The 15,406-nt window shown below is 43.7% G+C and overlaps 1 protein-coding gene across 4 annotated transcripts in view; it reads right to left on the bottom strand.

The window, feature by feature from the left end:
* Positions 1 to 13,367, bottom strand: part of Phactr4 (phosphatase and actin regulator 4) — a 70,443-nt gene extending 57,076 nt beyond the window's left edge. Inside the window, exons 1-2 of one of the 4 annotated variants that reach the window (XM_060379390.1) lie at positions 13,236 to 13,367; positions 3,824 to 3,877 (exon numbers count right to left, since the gene is read on the bottom strand). In XM_060379390.1, coding sequence (XP_060235373.1) covers positions 3,824 to 3,839 — 16 coding nt within the window. In that variant the 5' untranslated portion in view covers positions 3,840 to 3,877; positions 13,236 to 13,367. Of the gene's footprint in view, positions 1 to 3,823; positions 3,878 to 12,355; positions 12,968 to 13,181 lie in introns of those variants that run through there. The other 3 variants (XM_021651394.2, XM_021651395.2, XM_021651396.2) reach the window with 3 other exon arrangements.
* Between the last annotated feature and the right edge of the window lie 2,039 nt (positions 13,368 to 15,406).

The following is a 15,406-nucleotide window of genomic DNA, read 5'->3' as shown; positions in this document are numbered from 1 at the left end:
GGCACAGTGGCGCACACCTTTAATCCCAGTACTCAGGGAGGCAGGGGCAGGTGGATCATTGTGAGTTTGAGACCTGCCTGGTCTACAAAGCAAGTCCAGGACAGTCAAGGCTACACAGACAGACCCTGTCTCATAAAACCAAAAGCAAACAAACAAACAAAAAAACTTTGAAAAAAGATACACTAGCTAGGCACATGGCTGCTTAATAAATCCTCTTGACCAGACTGGTTCCAGCCTTCCTAATGCTGCTGCCTTCATTATAGTTCCTCACGCTGTGGCAACCCCCACTATAAAATTACTTTGTTGTTACTGCAACTCCAACTTTGCTACTGTTAGGACCTGTAATGTAAATATCTAATAAAGGAGAGCTGACATTCCACCCCAAAGAGACTGCAACCCTCAGGGAGAACCTCTGAGAGAGAGGAAAGGAAACAACAACAAACCCAAACCTTCTACAACCAAATAAGCACTTATAAATTTAGACAGAAGAACTGGTGGTACACTCCTTAAACCCAGCATCATTCGGGAGGCAAAAACAGGAAGATCTCCAAGTTCAAGACCGGCCTGGACTACACTGAGTTCCAGGGTAGCCTTGAGAGACCTTGTCGATAGATAGATAGATAGATAGATAGATAGATAGATAGATAGATAGATAGATAGATAAAAATAGACATAATAGATATAACAGTCTCTTGGTCCACCTTTATCCCTCAAGGGCACTCCACTTCATTTTTTAATAACGTTAGTCTACTGTCTTCCCTACTAAATAAAGTAAACTAAACATTAAAATACAATTGACCTTGTTTGTTAGTTTTTGTTCTTTCTTTAAATTTACTTATTTTTATTTCATGTGTAGTGCATTTATGTCTGTGTGAAGGTGCTGGATTAGAGACAACTGTGAGCTGCCATGTGGGTGCTGGGAATTGAACCCAGGTCCTCTCAAACAGCAGCCAGCTCTTAACCGCGAAACCATCTCTCCAGCCCGATCTTATATAAGGAAATAAATTGCTCACTACGCCAACAAATGGTTTCTTACATTTTGTAAATGATACAATTTTTTTTTAAAAATCTATCAACTCTTTTTTTTTAAGATTTATTTATTTAATTTATGTATATAGACACTGTTTTCATGCACACCAGAAGAGGAAATCAGATTCCATTACAGATGGTTGTGAGCCACCATGTGGTTGCTGGGAATTGAACTCAGGACCTCTGGAAGAGCCACCAGTGCTCTTAACTGCTGAGCCATCTCTCCAGCCCCTAAATGATACAATTTTAATTAAAAAAAAAATTAGGTATAACAGGCTGGAAAGTTTGGTTAAGAGTAAAGAGTCTACAGAATGAGTTGCAGGGCAGCCAGGGCTACAAAGAGACACCTGTTTTGAAAAAACAAAGAAAGAGAGAAAGAGAGAGAAAGAGAGAGAGAGAGAGAGAGAGAAATTGTTCTTGCAGAGGACTGGGATTCAGTTCTCAACTGCAGTCCCAAGGACCCAAGCAAGGCCCTCTTCTGACATCGGCAGATACCAGGCACACAAATGGTACATATTCATAACGTATGAAAAAACCCATACACTTAAAATTATAATTTTTAAAAATAGTTATCACCATGTAGGAGGTAGTTGTGCACACCTTTAGTCCCAGCACTTTGGAGACAGAGGCAGGCTGATCTCTGACTTCAAAGCCAGCCTGGTCTACAAAGCAAGTTCCAGGACAGTCTGGGCTATACAGAGAAACCATGTCTCAGAAAGAAAGAAAGAAAAAAAAAAAGATTCAAGGAGATATAGCTCAGTTCAGGGAATGTTTGTATAGCATGAACTAGGACTGGACTCAATCCCCAGCACTGCATAAAAACAGTTGTGGCACACACCTGTAGTCCCCAAACTCATTTGCACTCACTTACTAAACTATAGTAAGTTTAAGGCCAGCCAGCCTGGGCTGCATAAGATCCTGTCTTTAAAACTATTTTAAGAGGGCCATCAAGCCAGGCAGAATGTTATTCTTTGCCATCCTACTCTACATAGCGAGACCCTGTCCCAAAATGGGGTAGAGGAAGTTGGGTCTATGGTTCAATTGGTAAAGATACCTGGTGCAAGCCTGAGTGCCAGAGTTCCATCACCATGCCCGGCTGTACGGGCGCTTTTCTGCATGTCTATGCACAATGTGTGTACAATGTCCTCAGAGGCCACAAGAGGCCACTAGATCCCCTCGAATTGGAATTACAGAGCGTTGTGAGTCACTGGAAATAAAACTCAGGTCCTCTGGAAAAGCGGCCAGTGCTCATAACATCTCCGCCATCCATCTCTAAGTCCTGATAACAGACTTTAGATTAGAGATATTCAGACCTAAGTTTAGTGGGCAAAGTAAGGAAGTCAGTCTGAAAAACTGAAGTTTCCAGCAGAAATCTTTAGCATCATCAGGCACTAGTCCAGTTTGTTGTTTGTCACTGTTGTTTCATTTATCTCCTTATGCTTTTTTTTCCTTAGTCTTTTCTTTTGTTTTTAAGATTTATTTATTACTTATACAGTGTTGTGTTTTGCATGTGTACCTGCACGCCAGAAGAGGGCACCAGATCTCATTACAGATGGTTGTGAGTCAGTCACCCTGTGGTTGCTAGGAATTGAACTCAGGACGTCTGGAAGAGCAGCCAGTGCTCGTAACCTCTGAGCCAGCTCTCCAGTCCCCTCCTTTATTTTTTCTTTCTTTCCTTTTCTCTTAAGAGATCTCACGTAGTTTTGGTATGTTCTTCTAACTTCTAAAGACGACCCTCTGAGTGCATCTCCCAGTGCAAGGACTACAGGCTCGTGTCATCACATCCCACTTTCTTCAGCGTATTAGGAACAGTCTTTAGGAACAATGCTATGAAAATAAATTCAACCTCCCAAATCCTCAAAATAACAGCAAGAATAACTTCATGACGAAACTAAGTTTATTAACAAGGTGCTGACTGCCCTCTAGTGTTCAAACTAAAGATCTTCCGGCGACCTAGTTAAACTCGGTAAAAACTCCAACACTCTCAGTCATCTAGGCTCATTAAAATCAGAATACTGTTGACCTTACAAGGTCTTAAACAAAATTCTTCTCAACTTGAGGCCAAAACCATAACCTGAACTTCCTGATTATGGCTACCAGGTCAGGGAGTCCTGAAAGTGAGGCCTCAGTCACATCATTTGGCAACTGGGAAAGACAGAAGAAAATAAACTAAATTAATATCTCAAATAAGGTCTGAGGACATAGCTGATGGTAAGGTTTTACAATGCCTGCACATACAAATGAAGTCTCTGTCTCTCTTAGCTGCCGAAGCATTTTTCTAGCCCTTCAGTCTAATTTACAGTACAGCAAACGTCAACAAACAAAAATTTGTTAGGACCCTCAATTATATTAAAAGTATGAATGGAACCCAGCAATGTAGTATACTCAGGAGGCAAAGGTGGAGGGATCTCTGAAAGTACAAGATCAGCCTGGTCTACATAGTGAGTACAAGGCCAGCTGGAGCAAGACAGTGAGACCCTGACTCAAAAACAAAAACAAAACCTTAGTGCTGGGGGTGGGTTGTTAGTGGGTAGGGTGGCATTGGCAGGAGGAGATCTTTGAATTTGAGGCAGCCTGGCCTACATAATGAGTTCCTGGACAGCCAGGACTAGGCAGATAGATCCCATCTCTAAAGCAAAAAATCAAAATCAAAAATCAAAAACTTATACACTAGAGTATAAATGCATGCCAAGAGCCACTGAGAGCCACTGTTCTACATCAGCATACTAAGCATGAGATAATTTACCCTAAGCTGTAACAATTAAGCATCAATAACAATACCAGCCATACTCACCAAATGGATCTTCCATGCCACTATTAGCCAGTGTGGGGAGATGAGGAACAGTTTCTAAAAAGAGAAAAGGTAAACACAATACTGAAAATGCCACATTTACCATTTTGCATGTTTCTTTTAAATAAACCCAACTCTCTAACACTTATTACAGTCTAAACATTACCGAAAAATGTAACTTATTAAATGGGAACACTGCTAACTGGCATCTAAGAAAATGGGTCAGCAAATAAAAGCATCTATCACACAAGCCTGATGACCTGAGCTCCATCCCTGGAACCCACTGAAATTGCCAGGTGTGGTTGCTTGCACCTATGACCTCTGCACTCCTAAGGTGAAATAGGGGAGAGACAAGAGAATCACCTGAGCGCTCCTGGGCCAATTCACCTGGAATATGTAGCCCAACAGAAACAAAAGAGGCCATTCTTCAACAAGGTGGAAGGCCAGGTAGTGGCGTCACGTCTTTAATCCCAGCACTCAGGAGGAACAGGCAGGTAGATTGCTTTGAGTTTGAGATCAGCCTAGTCTACAGAGTGAGCCCAGGACAGCCAAGGCTACACAGAGAAACCCTGTCTCAGAAAACAAAAAAACAAACAACAAAAACAATCTTGCAAGTTCACACACCCCTTAGATCCCACCATCGGGAGGCAGAGACAGGGAGAGTCTCTGTGAGTCTGAGGCCAGCCTGGTCTACAGAGTGAGTTCTAAGACAGACAAAGCTACATAATAAAGGGCCCCTGCCTCAAAAACTAAATATATAAATAACAAACAACTTATATGCATATTTGAGAAGAGACAAGGTTAACTTTCAGGACTAAAAATAATTACATAGAGGAAATTACCTTTTTTAGGTACAGGAATCTAAATTTAGACTACTCACATGTAAAAATAAAATAGAAAAATGTAAAAAAAAAATTTTTTTTTTCCTTTTTTGAGACACTTTGTAGCTGGCTTGGCTTGCCAATTTGCAGAGATCCTCCTGTCCCTGCCTCTTGCGTTTTGGTACTAAAGGTGGACAACACCTTATGACGCTAAGAATTTTGACTGATTGTATTTGCTCAACTTCCTGCACATCCGCTAAAGGGTGAAATGTACCCTGTCTAGTTTATGCCTGGCCAGTTCCTACCCAGTCTCTCTGGTTTTGTCCTAAGCGTGGTCCTTGATGAACAATAGTCCGAATACCAGTATGACTACAGAGAACTGGGAGTAAGATAGGGGTCTGGAGTGGACTACAAGGCAGATACATGGCGACGGGTCAGAAGTACAACACAGATTTCCCCTGGCACAAGGTGCCGCTTGTCCAACTGCTATACTTTCAGCAGTGGCCGGCAGTGCTGTGGGAAGGAAGGTACTACTTGACAAGATGTATCAGACACTAGAAAATAAGAAAACAGCAAACTATGGTGACAGTGGAATTGAGAAATTAAAAAGTAAGAGAAAGGGACAGTCATCTGACAGGCAGATAGGAAAGCCTCTGGTATCCTTGGCGACCTCCAGAGTTCATCTCTTTTGCAGCAGAATGGCAGAAAGCACTGAGGACCAGCCTAAGAGCCAATCATCAGAGTAGCCCAGCTCCAGAGGCGGCTAGGTCACCACAGAAGCCATGGTTACCACCCTATGGGTGCTATAGCATACTAACAGAAGGGCCCTGAGTGGGAAAGAGTAAGATGTTCCTGTGTGGAACCAAGATATCCGAGCTAAACCTGGCATGGTGGCCCAAGCCAGTAATTCTAGCACTCAGGGAGGTAGAGGCATGAGGATCTCTGAGTTTGAGGCCAGCCTGGTCTACAAAGTGAGTCTAGGACAGCCAAGGCTACACAGAAAAACCCTGTCTCAAAAAAAAGGTCTCTGAGCTGAGGCCCACTGTGGCTGAGATGTGTTAGGAACCTTATCCACTATTGTGCTGGGAAAGAGCCTTTAAGAGCTGCGGTCTAATGGAGAGCACTGGGTACCCTGAGGAACTGTGAGTTCATGGGAGGGAATGCTGCCACTGTTAATGTGGTGTACGGTAAGGTCCTCACCAGAGGCCCTCAGCGAAAGCTGGAAAACTTACTGGGTCACAGTACTTAAGGAAATCTGTCTAATCATTAGTTAACCACTAAAGCAAACAAGTGCAGGCTGCAGTGGGTACACAGAACAAAGAACACAGGCTTTACAGGCTTGGTCCAGGAGAGTCACCAAGGGAAGAAAAAGAACCCGCAGAAAGGAGCTTTACTTCCAGAGCGGCCATGTTACATTATTTTAAATGATGTATGTATGTATGTATGTAGATAGATAGATAGATAGATATCCATGTGTGTGTGTGTGTGTGTGTGTGTGTGTGTGTGTAGAACCAAAAAAGGGGGTGGGGTTAAAAAGCAAGAGAGACAAGAAATAAATAGGAAAGTATGGTTTGTAATTAGGTAGAAAAAAAGCAGTCAAAAACGCTGAGGAACTGAGCCAGGGGTGATTCTTTAATCACCCCTGGCAGAGGCAGTCCGAGCTCTGAGTTATAGGCTAGCCTGATCTACACAGCAATTTCCAGGCCAGGCCTCATAAAAGTTGAATCAAAGCTGTTAAACTTAAAAGATTTAAAATAAGCTACCAAAAAATACTTCTAAAGAATCAAAGGGCTATGGCTGAAGCTCAATTAAAAAAAAAAAAACAAAAAAAAAAACCCCACACAATTCACAGGATTTGTTCTCCAAGAGCACCGCCCCCCCGACCCCCCAAAAAAGAACTCATGTCTAATTAATTTTTTTGGTTTGTTTTTCAAAAGCTGTTCTTACTCTGTCGGCCAGACTGGCCTAGAACTCTGTGCCTGCCTCACACTCACTGCAGACCTCCCGCAATTCGCCTCCTGGGTGCTGGGATTACAGGTGGGAGCCACGAGACCAGCGCCTCTCAGCACTGCACCTTTGCTGTGTACAGTCGTTTTCTAGAACACCATTGCTCTGTTCAAGCTATCTGGAGAGTTATCAGAATCAAAAGGTTGAGACCCACCTATACCACACTTTCAGCATTCTCGCTTTCTCACTTTCTCCCCTAGACACACAACTAAACATGTTTACACGCTGTTCCACTCTTACGCTGGAAACTACTTCCTCTACCTAAAATAACTTTAGGGCTGGGAAGACAGTTCCCTCTGGAAAGTGCTGTCTTGCAACCATTATGATCTGAGTCTGATCACCAGAAAACATGTTTACTTAAAAAAAAAAACAAAGTCTGGTACAGGCTACAACAGGAATATCCGTGAGGCTTACTGGCCAGGCAGCCAGAGCTACTTGGAGAGTTCCAGGCCAACAGGAGACACTGTCTCAAAACAATGTGTACCTCTGAGGAAGGACACCAAGGTTGGCCTCTGGCCTCCACATGTGGTCATGCACCTGTGTGAACACACACACCTTAAAAAAAGATGCTGGTCTCAGGCAGCCAGAGGCAGGCAGACTCTGTGAGTTCAAAGCCAGCCTGGTCTACAAAGTAAGTCTAGGACAGCCAAGGTTTCACAGAGACCCAGTCCCGAAAACAAACAAAAAGAAGGTGGTGAAGGAGGAAGAGGAAAACCTGGCAAGTGACAAGTGTGCCTGAATTCCTGCCTACCCTATGACTTTACTGGACAAACCACCTCTGTAATGCCTTCCTTCACTGTTTACCAAAACAGAATCTTTTTTGTTGTTGTTGCTTTTATGGCACAGGGTTCCTCTATGTAGCCCTGGCTGAACTAGCTCTATAGACCATGCTGGCCTTGATTCAGAGATCCACCAGCCTTTGCCTCCTGAAGCCAGAATTAAAGCTGTGAGCTACCACTGCCCAGCCCAAAACAGAATCTTAAACCAGACATATTGGTGCAGGCCTTTAATCCCACAACTCAGGAAGATCTCATCATTTCTTTTTTTTAAAGATTTATTTATTATTTATACAACATTCTGCCTGCACACCAGATCTTACTATAGATGGTTTTGAGCCACCATGTGGTTGCTGGGAATTGAACTCAGGACCTTTGGAAGAATAGCAAGTGTTCCTAACCTCTGAGCAATCTCTCCAGCCCGATCTTTATAATTTCAAGGCCAGACTGAACTACACAGTAAGTTCCAGGCCAACAAGGGCTACAAAGCAAAACCCCAACCCCAAACAATACAAAATCTTTTAGTCCTCTCAAATTTATTTTGCTATTGTTGTGGTTGTTATTATTTTGGTATTATTATTTTGATTTTTTCAAGACAGGGCTTCCTGTGTAGCCCTGGCTATCCTGGAACTCGCTGTGTAGACCAAGCTGGCCACAAACTCAGAGATCCACCTGCCTCTGCTTTCTGAGTGCACCACTACTGCTCGGCTCTAAATTTTATTTTCATTTTAAAATTATGTGTATGTGTTTGCCTATACCACATGTGAGCCTGGGGCCCTTAGAGACTGAATAGGGTCTGATCTTCTGAATTTATAGATGGTTATAAGCCACAATGTAGGTCCTGGGAACCAAATCTAGATCCTCTGCAAAGCAGAAAGTGCTTTTAACTGTTGGACTATTTCTCCAACTCCAATTTATTTATTTACTTATCTATTTACTGAGTGTGTGTGGTGTACACACTCATACCACAGCATGCATGTGGAGGTCAGCATGCAAAAAAGTTGGTTTTCTCCGTCTACTAACTAGGTTCTAGGGATTAAACTCAGGTTTAATCTAGCTTGGTGCCTTTACTGCCTGAGCCATCTCAGCATCAGTCCCTATCTATTTTAAAAAGTATCTCTACTTAACACCATTACACTGTTATATTTTTTAATACCTTAGATTTGTGGAGACTGGGATATGCACCGATATATCATTATGTTCATAAAACATGCAGCCTCTACAGTACAACAGCAAAACAAAACTATCCGCTGCATAAAGGATGCATTTCAGTCCTGATACTCTCCTAAACTCTACCTGCCCACTTTTATTATGCATTCATTCACTGACCAATGAGTGAATAATGTTCCAGTGAAAAGCCCAGAGCTGAGGCTGGAAAGGGGACTTAGTGGTTAAGAGCATGAGCTGCTTTTCCAAAGGACTGAGCTATGATTCCCAGGACCTCATCGGGTGGCTCAGAACTGACCGTAACTGCAGGTCCAGGGACCCAATGCCCTTTTCAACAGCACTCACATGCTCATGGTACATATGCTCAGGCACACACATAGAAAATATTTTTTATAGTCTTGAAAAAGGAAAAAAGGAATGCCAAGAGCTATGTGCTAAGCAGTGAGCACGAAGACTAAGCCCTTATCTATGCTGGAGATACAGCTCAGCGGTAGTCAGAACTGTCATTAGGACAACTGACTGTAAAAGTATAAAAACAAACTTTAATAGGGAATACTGTGAAAAAGGTCTCCAAAAGGGTTAGCGGTAGCACCTACTAAGATACCAGGGAAAGGTTGGAAATATAGAACTTTCCCATCATACGCAGGCCCTAACTTGGCCACACGGCAACCTGGCAACCTCACCTATACCCCACCAGAAAAGTCCTCCAACTTTTAGAGGGGGACAGACTATTGGTCCAGGATCCATCCACTCCTTTTTCCTTTTCAAAATGCAGCAGCAGCAGCAGCAGCAGCAGCAAAAAGATGCTCAGGCCACTTGCTCCTGGAAATACTCTATTAGGTAAAACAAAAAGCCATTATCCCCATATTCAAGATGAAAAACTAAGGCTCGAAAATGTGACATAAACCGAGACCCATGGGACAGGTCTATATCTCAGCACTTTTCAGACTGAGGCAGGAGGATCATTTCAGGTTCCAGGCTAGCCTCAGCTACATAGTGAGTTTCAGGTTAGCATGAGCTATCATACAAAGAAAGATCCTGTTTCAAGTTAATTTTACAAATAAAAGAGATGTATGTACAATGATTGAGACTTATTTATTTATTTATTTAAGACACAGTTTCCCTGTGTAGCCCTGGCTGTCCTGGAACTATATAGACCAGACTGGCCTCGAGCTCAGAGATCCACCTGCCTCTGCCTACCAAGAGCTGGGATTAAAGGTGTGTAACACCACTGTCTGGCATGAGACCTTTAGTATGAATTTACTATAACTTGTTAATAAACTGCAAAGTTTGTAAACTACAAGAGGTGAAAATACTTTCACTGCTTTGTCTTCAAGGCCTGTATTAACTTTTATTCATGGATGAATGAGTAAAAGGCTGGATTTGGAAATAAAGTAGACCAAGATTTAAGAGAGAAAGGAGAAAAAGTTCTTCCTCCCTACAATATCAAAACAAAATAGATGTAAAACACGCATTTATTAGTTTAAAGGGCTAGTTTATACTCTAGCACTGAGAAGGTTAAGGCAGCAGTGAGACTTTGAGGCTAGCCTGGGCTATGTAACAAGATCCTATCTCAATCCTATCCCAAAAAGAAAAAAAAATAAGAGAAAGAACCTAGACTAATTACACTGACTCAATTCCACTGGAATGTTATGCATTTTACTTAACAATTTAAGTACAAAAGTTGAAGTAGGCTGCTATTTTTGATGTCACATTCATGGCATGTACTGACAGAAAACCAAGACTAACTGCAAGTTTAGTCTTATCAAGTTTCTGCTACAAAAAGAAATTAAGAAAGCGTTATTTTTTTTTTAAGTTTTAATACTCTAAAAAAGGGCATGCATTTAAGTTCTATCTTCAGTTAGGTTTCAGGAGTCAAAGCTGCCTTCCCTACTTCTCTTACATACATACTTCTTAATAAACCTTTAACCATCTTCTTTTCTCTCTCTCTTTTTTTCCTTTCACAACATGGACTTACTGTTTAGCTCTGGCTGACCTGAAACTTATTTAAGAAGACCAAGCTGGCCTCAAATGTAATCACCTTTTAATAAAAAATTAAAGCCACAATTTAGTAATCTATCACCCTTTTTTCCCTAAGGCCCCATAAAGTTGCTATTCCACCCAGAAACAGCATAATGAGCAGAGAAAACGCAGCAATCTTCATCACAACTTATGGAAAAGACTTCATGGTTCTATGAATTTCAGTTCCTTATAAATCAGTTTCTTCAGGCTGGGAAATAGTTCCGTAATTTTTCTCTCATATCCAGATCTCAGCAAATTAAAGCAGTTTGTAGAAATAGGATTAGCTGCATTAAATTTGCACAGAAAGCACCAGACTTGCTCTTTAGTCCATCTTTCCTGCCTGGGCTAACTGAATGGCTTTGGACCAGTCACTAACATTTTAGAGGCAAGGCTCTATCAACTGCAAAGAAGAAGCAATACCTCAGGTAATTATGGTGAAGATATAACAGTTACACAATATGTATTAATAAGACTTATACAATGTACATAACTCTTCAAAAAAATGACATGGACAGCACTATCATGTTTGAGTAAATAAGCCAGGAAATATAAAGCCTGCTATGAACTCGGTTTAGGAGCTAGGTGTGGTAGTGTCACTTGGTAAGGCAAAGGACTAGAAGAGTTCAGGGCCAGAGTGGGCTACAGAGTGATCCAACCTCAAGTAAAGAAGTGAATTTCAGGCTGGAGAAATGGCTCAGAGGTTAAGAACACTCACAGTTCTTTCAAAGGTCCTGAGTTCAATTCCCAGCAACCACATGGTGGCTCATAACCATCTATAGTGTGATCTGGTGTGCAGGCAGAATGTTGTATAAATAGTAAATAAATCTTAAAAAAAAAAAGAAGTGAATTTCTATTCCCGATGATTGAAGAACAGCTGGGGCTACAGACATGGGCCCAGCAGTAGAGCAGGTGCCGCACAGGGCCCAAATCCTGGATTTCACGCCCAGCACACACACACACACACACACACAAAATTGTGAGCTAGCAAAATGGCTCAGATGGTAAAGGCTCTTGTCATGCGAGCCTGGCCATCTGAGTTACGGTCCAGGAACCCACATGAAAGCAGGAGAGAACCAATTTCACAAGGCTGTTCTCTAAAGTCACACTTGCATGGACTCCACTCCCCTCCCTTCCATACACATTTAAGAATAAAAATTTTTTTTTTCTTAGACAGGGTCTCAGTTATGTAGTCCTGGATGGTCTTGAACCCATGTTCCTCTTCCTTAGCTGCCAGAGTATTGGAATCACAGGGATATGCCACCACATCTTGCTAGAAAAGACACATCGACAGGCCGTATTAAAGACCTTCCATCTTTATACATTAATACAATCTAAGAGTCTCAAAGTCATTTCCATTATGAAATGTCAAACAGAATAATGAAGAATTTATTTGCCTATATGTCTAGGGTGGGAACTGTGCCCAAAACACTCTTCCGGATTCATGGAAAGGAGTTCCAATTATCTTCCCTCAAGGCATTTGAAATACTGATTTTCAAAGGGTAACTTACCCTGATCTTTACAAAGTTTTACCCCTACGCTAAGTCTCCCATCTCTTTGACGGGACAGTTACCACTATCTAACCAAATTGGATCAAATCCACGCAATTCAGCCGTGTCCACAGTAAGAATGCATTTTATCACCCTTCCCCTAAATCGCCTTCATTTTTTTCACTCGGTTAAAAAAAAAAAAAATCTACTGGGTTTTTAGGTTTTTCAACAAGGCAAGTGCTTCAATGAGCTGACCTTTTATTTAAAAAAGGATGCAGTCTGGGGAGTTGAGGAGCTGCGTGGGCGAATGAAGTGCCAAAGGCTGTCTGCGGGCAATGAATGATGCCCTGGGAATTACTCTCCTCCGATTTCCAGGTTTCTAAAGCAACGATTCGCTTGAGTTCTTCGCGCCCCCCCCCCCCCCCCCGCCCATCGCAGCTGCCACAAGTATCGCAGCAAATTTCCACTCTTGTCAGTTTCCGGGAGTGGGGCTCCAAGTCTCACTTCTTTTTTCCCCAAGACTCGGTCCTCGGGAGCGGAAAAGCGCCAGGAGTCCTGATCCCTCGCCGCCGGAGGCTGACATTTAGAAAGTAGCTGGACAATACCCTCGGGGCATCCACTTAAAACTACGCCAGGCTCCGGAGCCTCGGCCGGGCTCAGCCAGGGATGCAGAGGTCTGAGGGAGGTCACGTTTGAAAGATGGACTTTGACCCGATCCGGTTACGGCAACCGGATCCCCGGGGAGCGGTCCCCAGCAGGACGTGCGGGCTCCCCCCGGGGACCGCGACTCCACTCACCGCCACAAAGGGGGGAAAGCGGCGCAGACAAAAGGGCCCCGAGGAGGCTGGGGGGCGGAGAGCGCGAGTCCGCGCGGGCCGGCCGCAGGCGGGGACACGGCCGCGGGACCGTTGTGGGAGGGCCGAGGGGGGAGGAGGCTCCGGCCCGCCACGCCCTGGCTACGCGGACCGCCGCCGGTGCCGTTACCCCCCCTACCCCGGCCCGGCCCGGCCCGCGACCCCCAGCCGAGCCCGCCGGCGCAGCGCGCGCGAGTCGCTCACTTTCCCTAGTTTGGGGAACTCACCCAGGTCGCCGCAGCCTCCTCGGGCTCCACAGCACTTTCTCCCGGAAATCCTACCCGGTCTCTAGCCGCCTGGCTTCAGCCAGAGCCTTCGGCCCCATGGGAGGGGGGCGGAGGGAGCGGGCCGGACAGTGAGGGTAGGAAGTGCCGTCGCGAAGGCTCACGGGACTTGTGGTCCACAGCAGTGGCCAGGCGTGTGGCGAGCTGGACAAAATGGCGGGAACTGCCGGCCCTCCGCTGCGAGACACTTGGCCCCCAACTCTGGGCATGCGCCGCCCGCGGCCGGTGCACTGTACATAAACGGATTTGGGCGGTTTGCCCAGTTCTGAGCAAGCCGAAGGTCTCCGGGCTTGGGAGGACACGTTCAGTAGCAGAGGCAGCTTTCCCGGCGATGCCCAAGAAAGGAGCTGCTGTGAGTGCGGTGTTCTGCTAAAGGAGTCCAGCCTGTCTCAAACTATTGAGAGGCAATTTGAAGTGCAAAGAACTTGAAGTTACCCGCAATGTTGTAGGAAAATAAGGAGCCCGTCCCATTAAGCGCAGACATTCTACATCCGCACTTCCCATGCACACACTGCATTTTTTTCCCACTAACTATCACCTAGTGGAAGCCACCATCTGTCTCTTAGTGACGCTCATTCCAGGCCCCAAGGCTACCTTCCTTGCTGCTGTTGGAGGATATTTTTAAATGCCAAACCCATGGCTCACACCCATATTAAACCTAAATGTAAACATTTTTAAAATTAATGGTACATACAGAGGGAAACACAAGAGAAAAATCTGTGCCTTTCATATATGCAATCTGTAATATTAAAAAAAAAAAAATAGCAATTAGTTACAACCCAGTTGTGGTGGCACACACAGCTATTCCAAAGTGCTCTGGAGACAGGCTGGAATATTGCTGGGAGTTTGAAATCAGTTTGGTCTACACAGTTCCAGGCCAGGCCAGCTAGAACCACATAGTGAGACGCTGTCCCAAAACAAACAAACCAAAAAACCCAACAATAAACAATACAGGCTAGCCAGATGCTGTCTAGTAATAATAATAAAATAATAATAGCATGTCATGAAAAATAAAGCATTTATGTTTTAAGGCCATATTTAAAAAAAAAAAGGTGAATTCAAGTCCTTTTCAAGTTTCTTTCCAGCTTCAAGAAGATTTTCATTACTTCTCAATGAACTTTGATTGCTTACGCTTCTAAAATAGATAAAATAAGATGATAAATAATAAAAAGGCAAGCCGCAGACCAGGATAAAATAGTTGCAAACATATAACCAACAAGACTAGTCTTGAATAAACCTCACTGATCTTAATTTAAAGATAAGCCATGGATGTGTGATATAGCTCAGTCAGTGGCAGAATGTTTGTCCTGCACTCAAGATGCTTACTGTTCAATCACTGCTACTATTAAATAAACAACACCTTTTTTTTCTTCTTCTTCTTCTTTTTTTTCTTTTTGGTGTCCTGGAACTTAACTCAGAGATCCAGAATGGTCTGCCTCTGCCTCCTGAGTACTGGGACCAAAGGCATGGGCCACCACTGCCCAGTGACACTCTTAATTTTACAAAAGGCTTGAATACACTTTGTACCAAGGGAGATAAACAGTTTGCAAGTGACACAGGGAAGGTGCAAAATAAAAGCAAATTAAAACCATAATTAGGTTACCTACCAAGAGAGACTAGTAAGGCAAGAGCTGGGGCTGGAGAGATGTCTCATTTGTTAAGAGATTTCCTTTTGGTTTTTTGATATAGGGTTCCTCCATGTGGCCCTGGCTGTCCTGGAACTCAATCTGTAGACCAGGCTGGCCTCAAATTCAGATATCCACCTGTGTCTGCCTCCTGAGATTAAAGTTGTGTGCCGCCTATCTGGCTGGATAAGAATTCTTGTTGCTCTTGCTGAGGTTCCCAGCACCCACAAGGCTGTTGACACCCCCCCCACACACACACACAAACACATACACACATGGGCAGAGCACTCATATAATAAAAAATAAGTAAATCTTATTTTTAAAAGTACTTCCCTCTTGGGCTGGAGGGATGGCTCACCTCGAAAGAGCATCTTACCATCAAGCTTCATGACCTGAGTTGGCTCTCCGGAACCCACACGCTAGAAGGCAAGAACTGAGTCCTGTGAGCCTCTGTGTTCCCCCTGTAACCCACGTGTGCACTCCAATGAAAAAGATAAATAAATGTGCTTTTTAAAAAGTACTTTCCTTGGGCTGGAGAGATGG

This window comes from Meriones unguiculatus, chromosome 3 (assembly GCF_030254825.1).
Source record: "Meriones unguiculatus strain TT.TT164.6M chromosome 3, Bangor_MerUng_6.1, whole genome shotgun sequence".
NCBI classification, from domain to species: Eukaryota; Metazoa; Chordata; class Mammalia; order Rodentia; family Muridae; genus Meriones; species Meriones unguiculatus.
The sequence above is the reverse complement of the archived record's forward strand: the minus strand, read 5'-3'. Positions and strand labels throughout refer to the sequence as shown.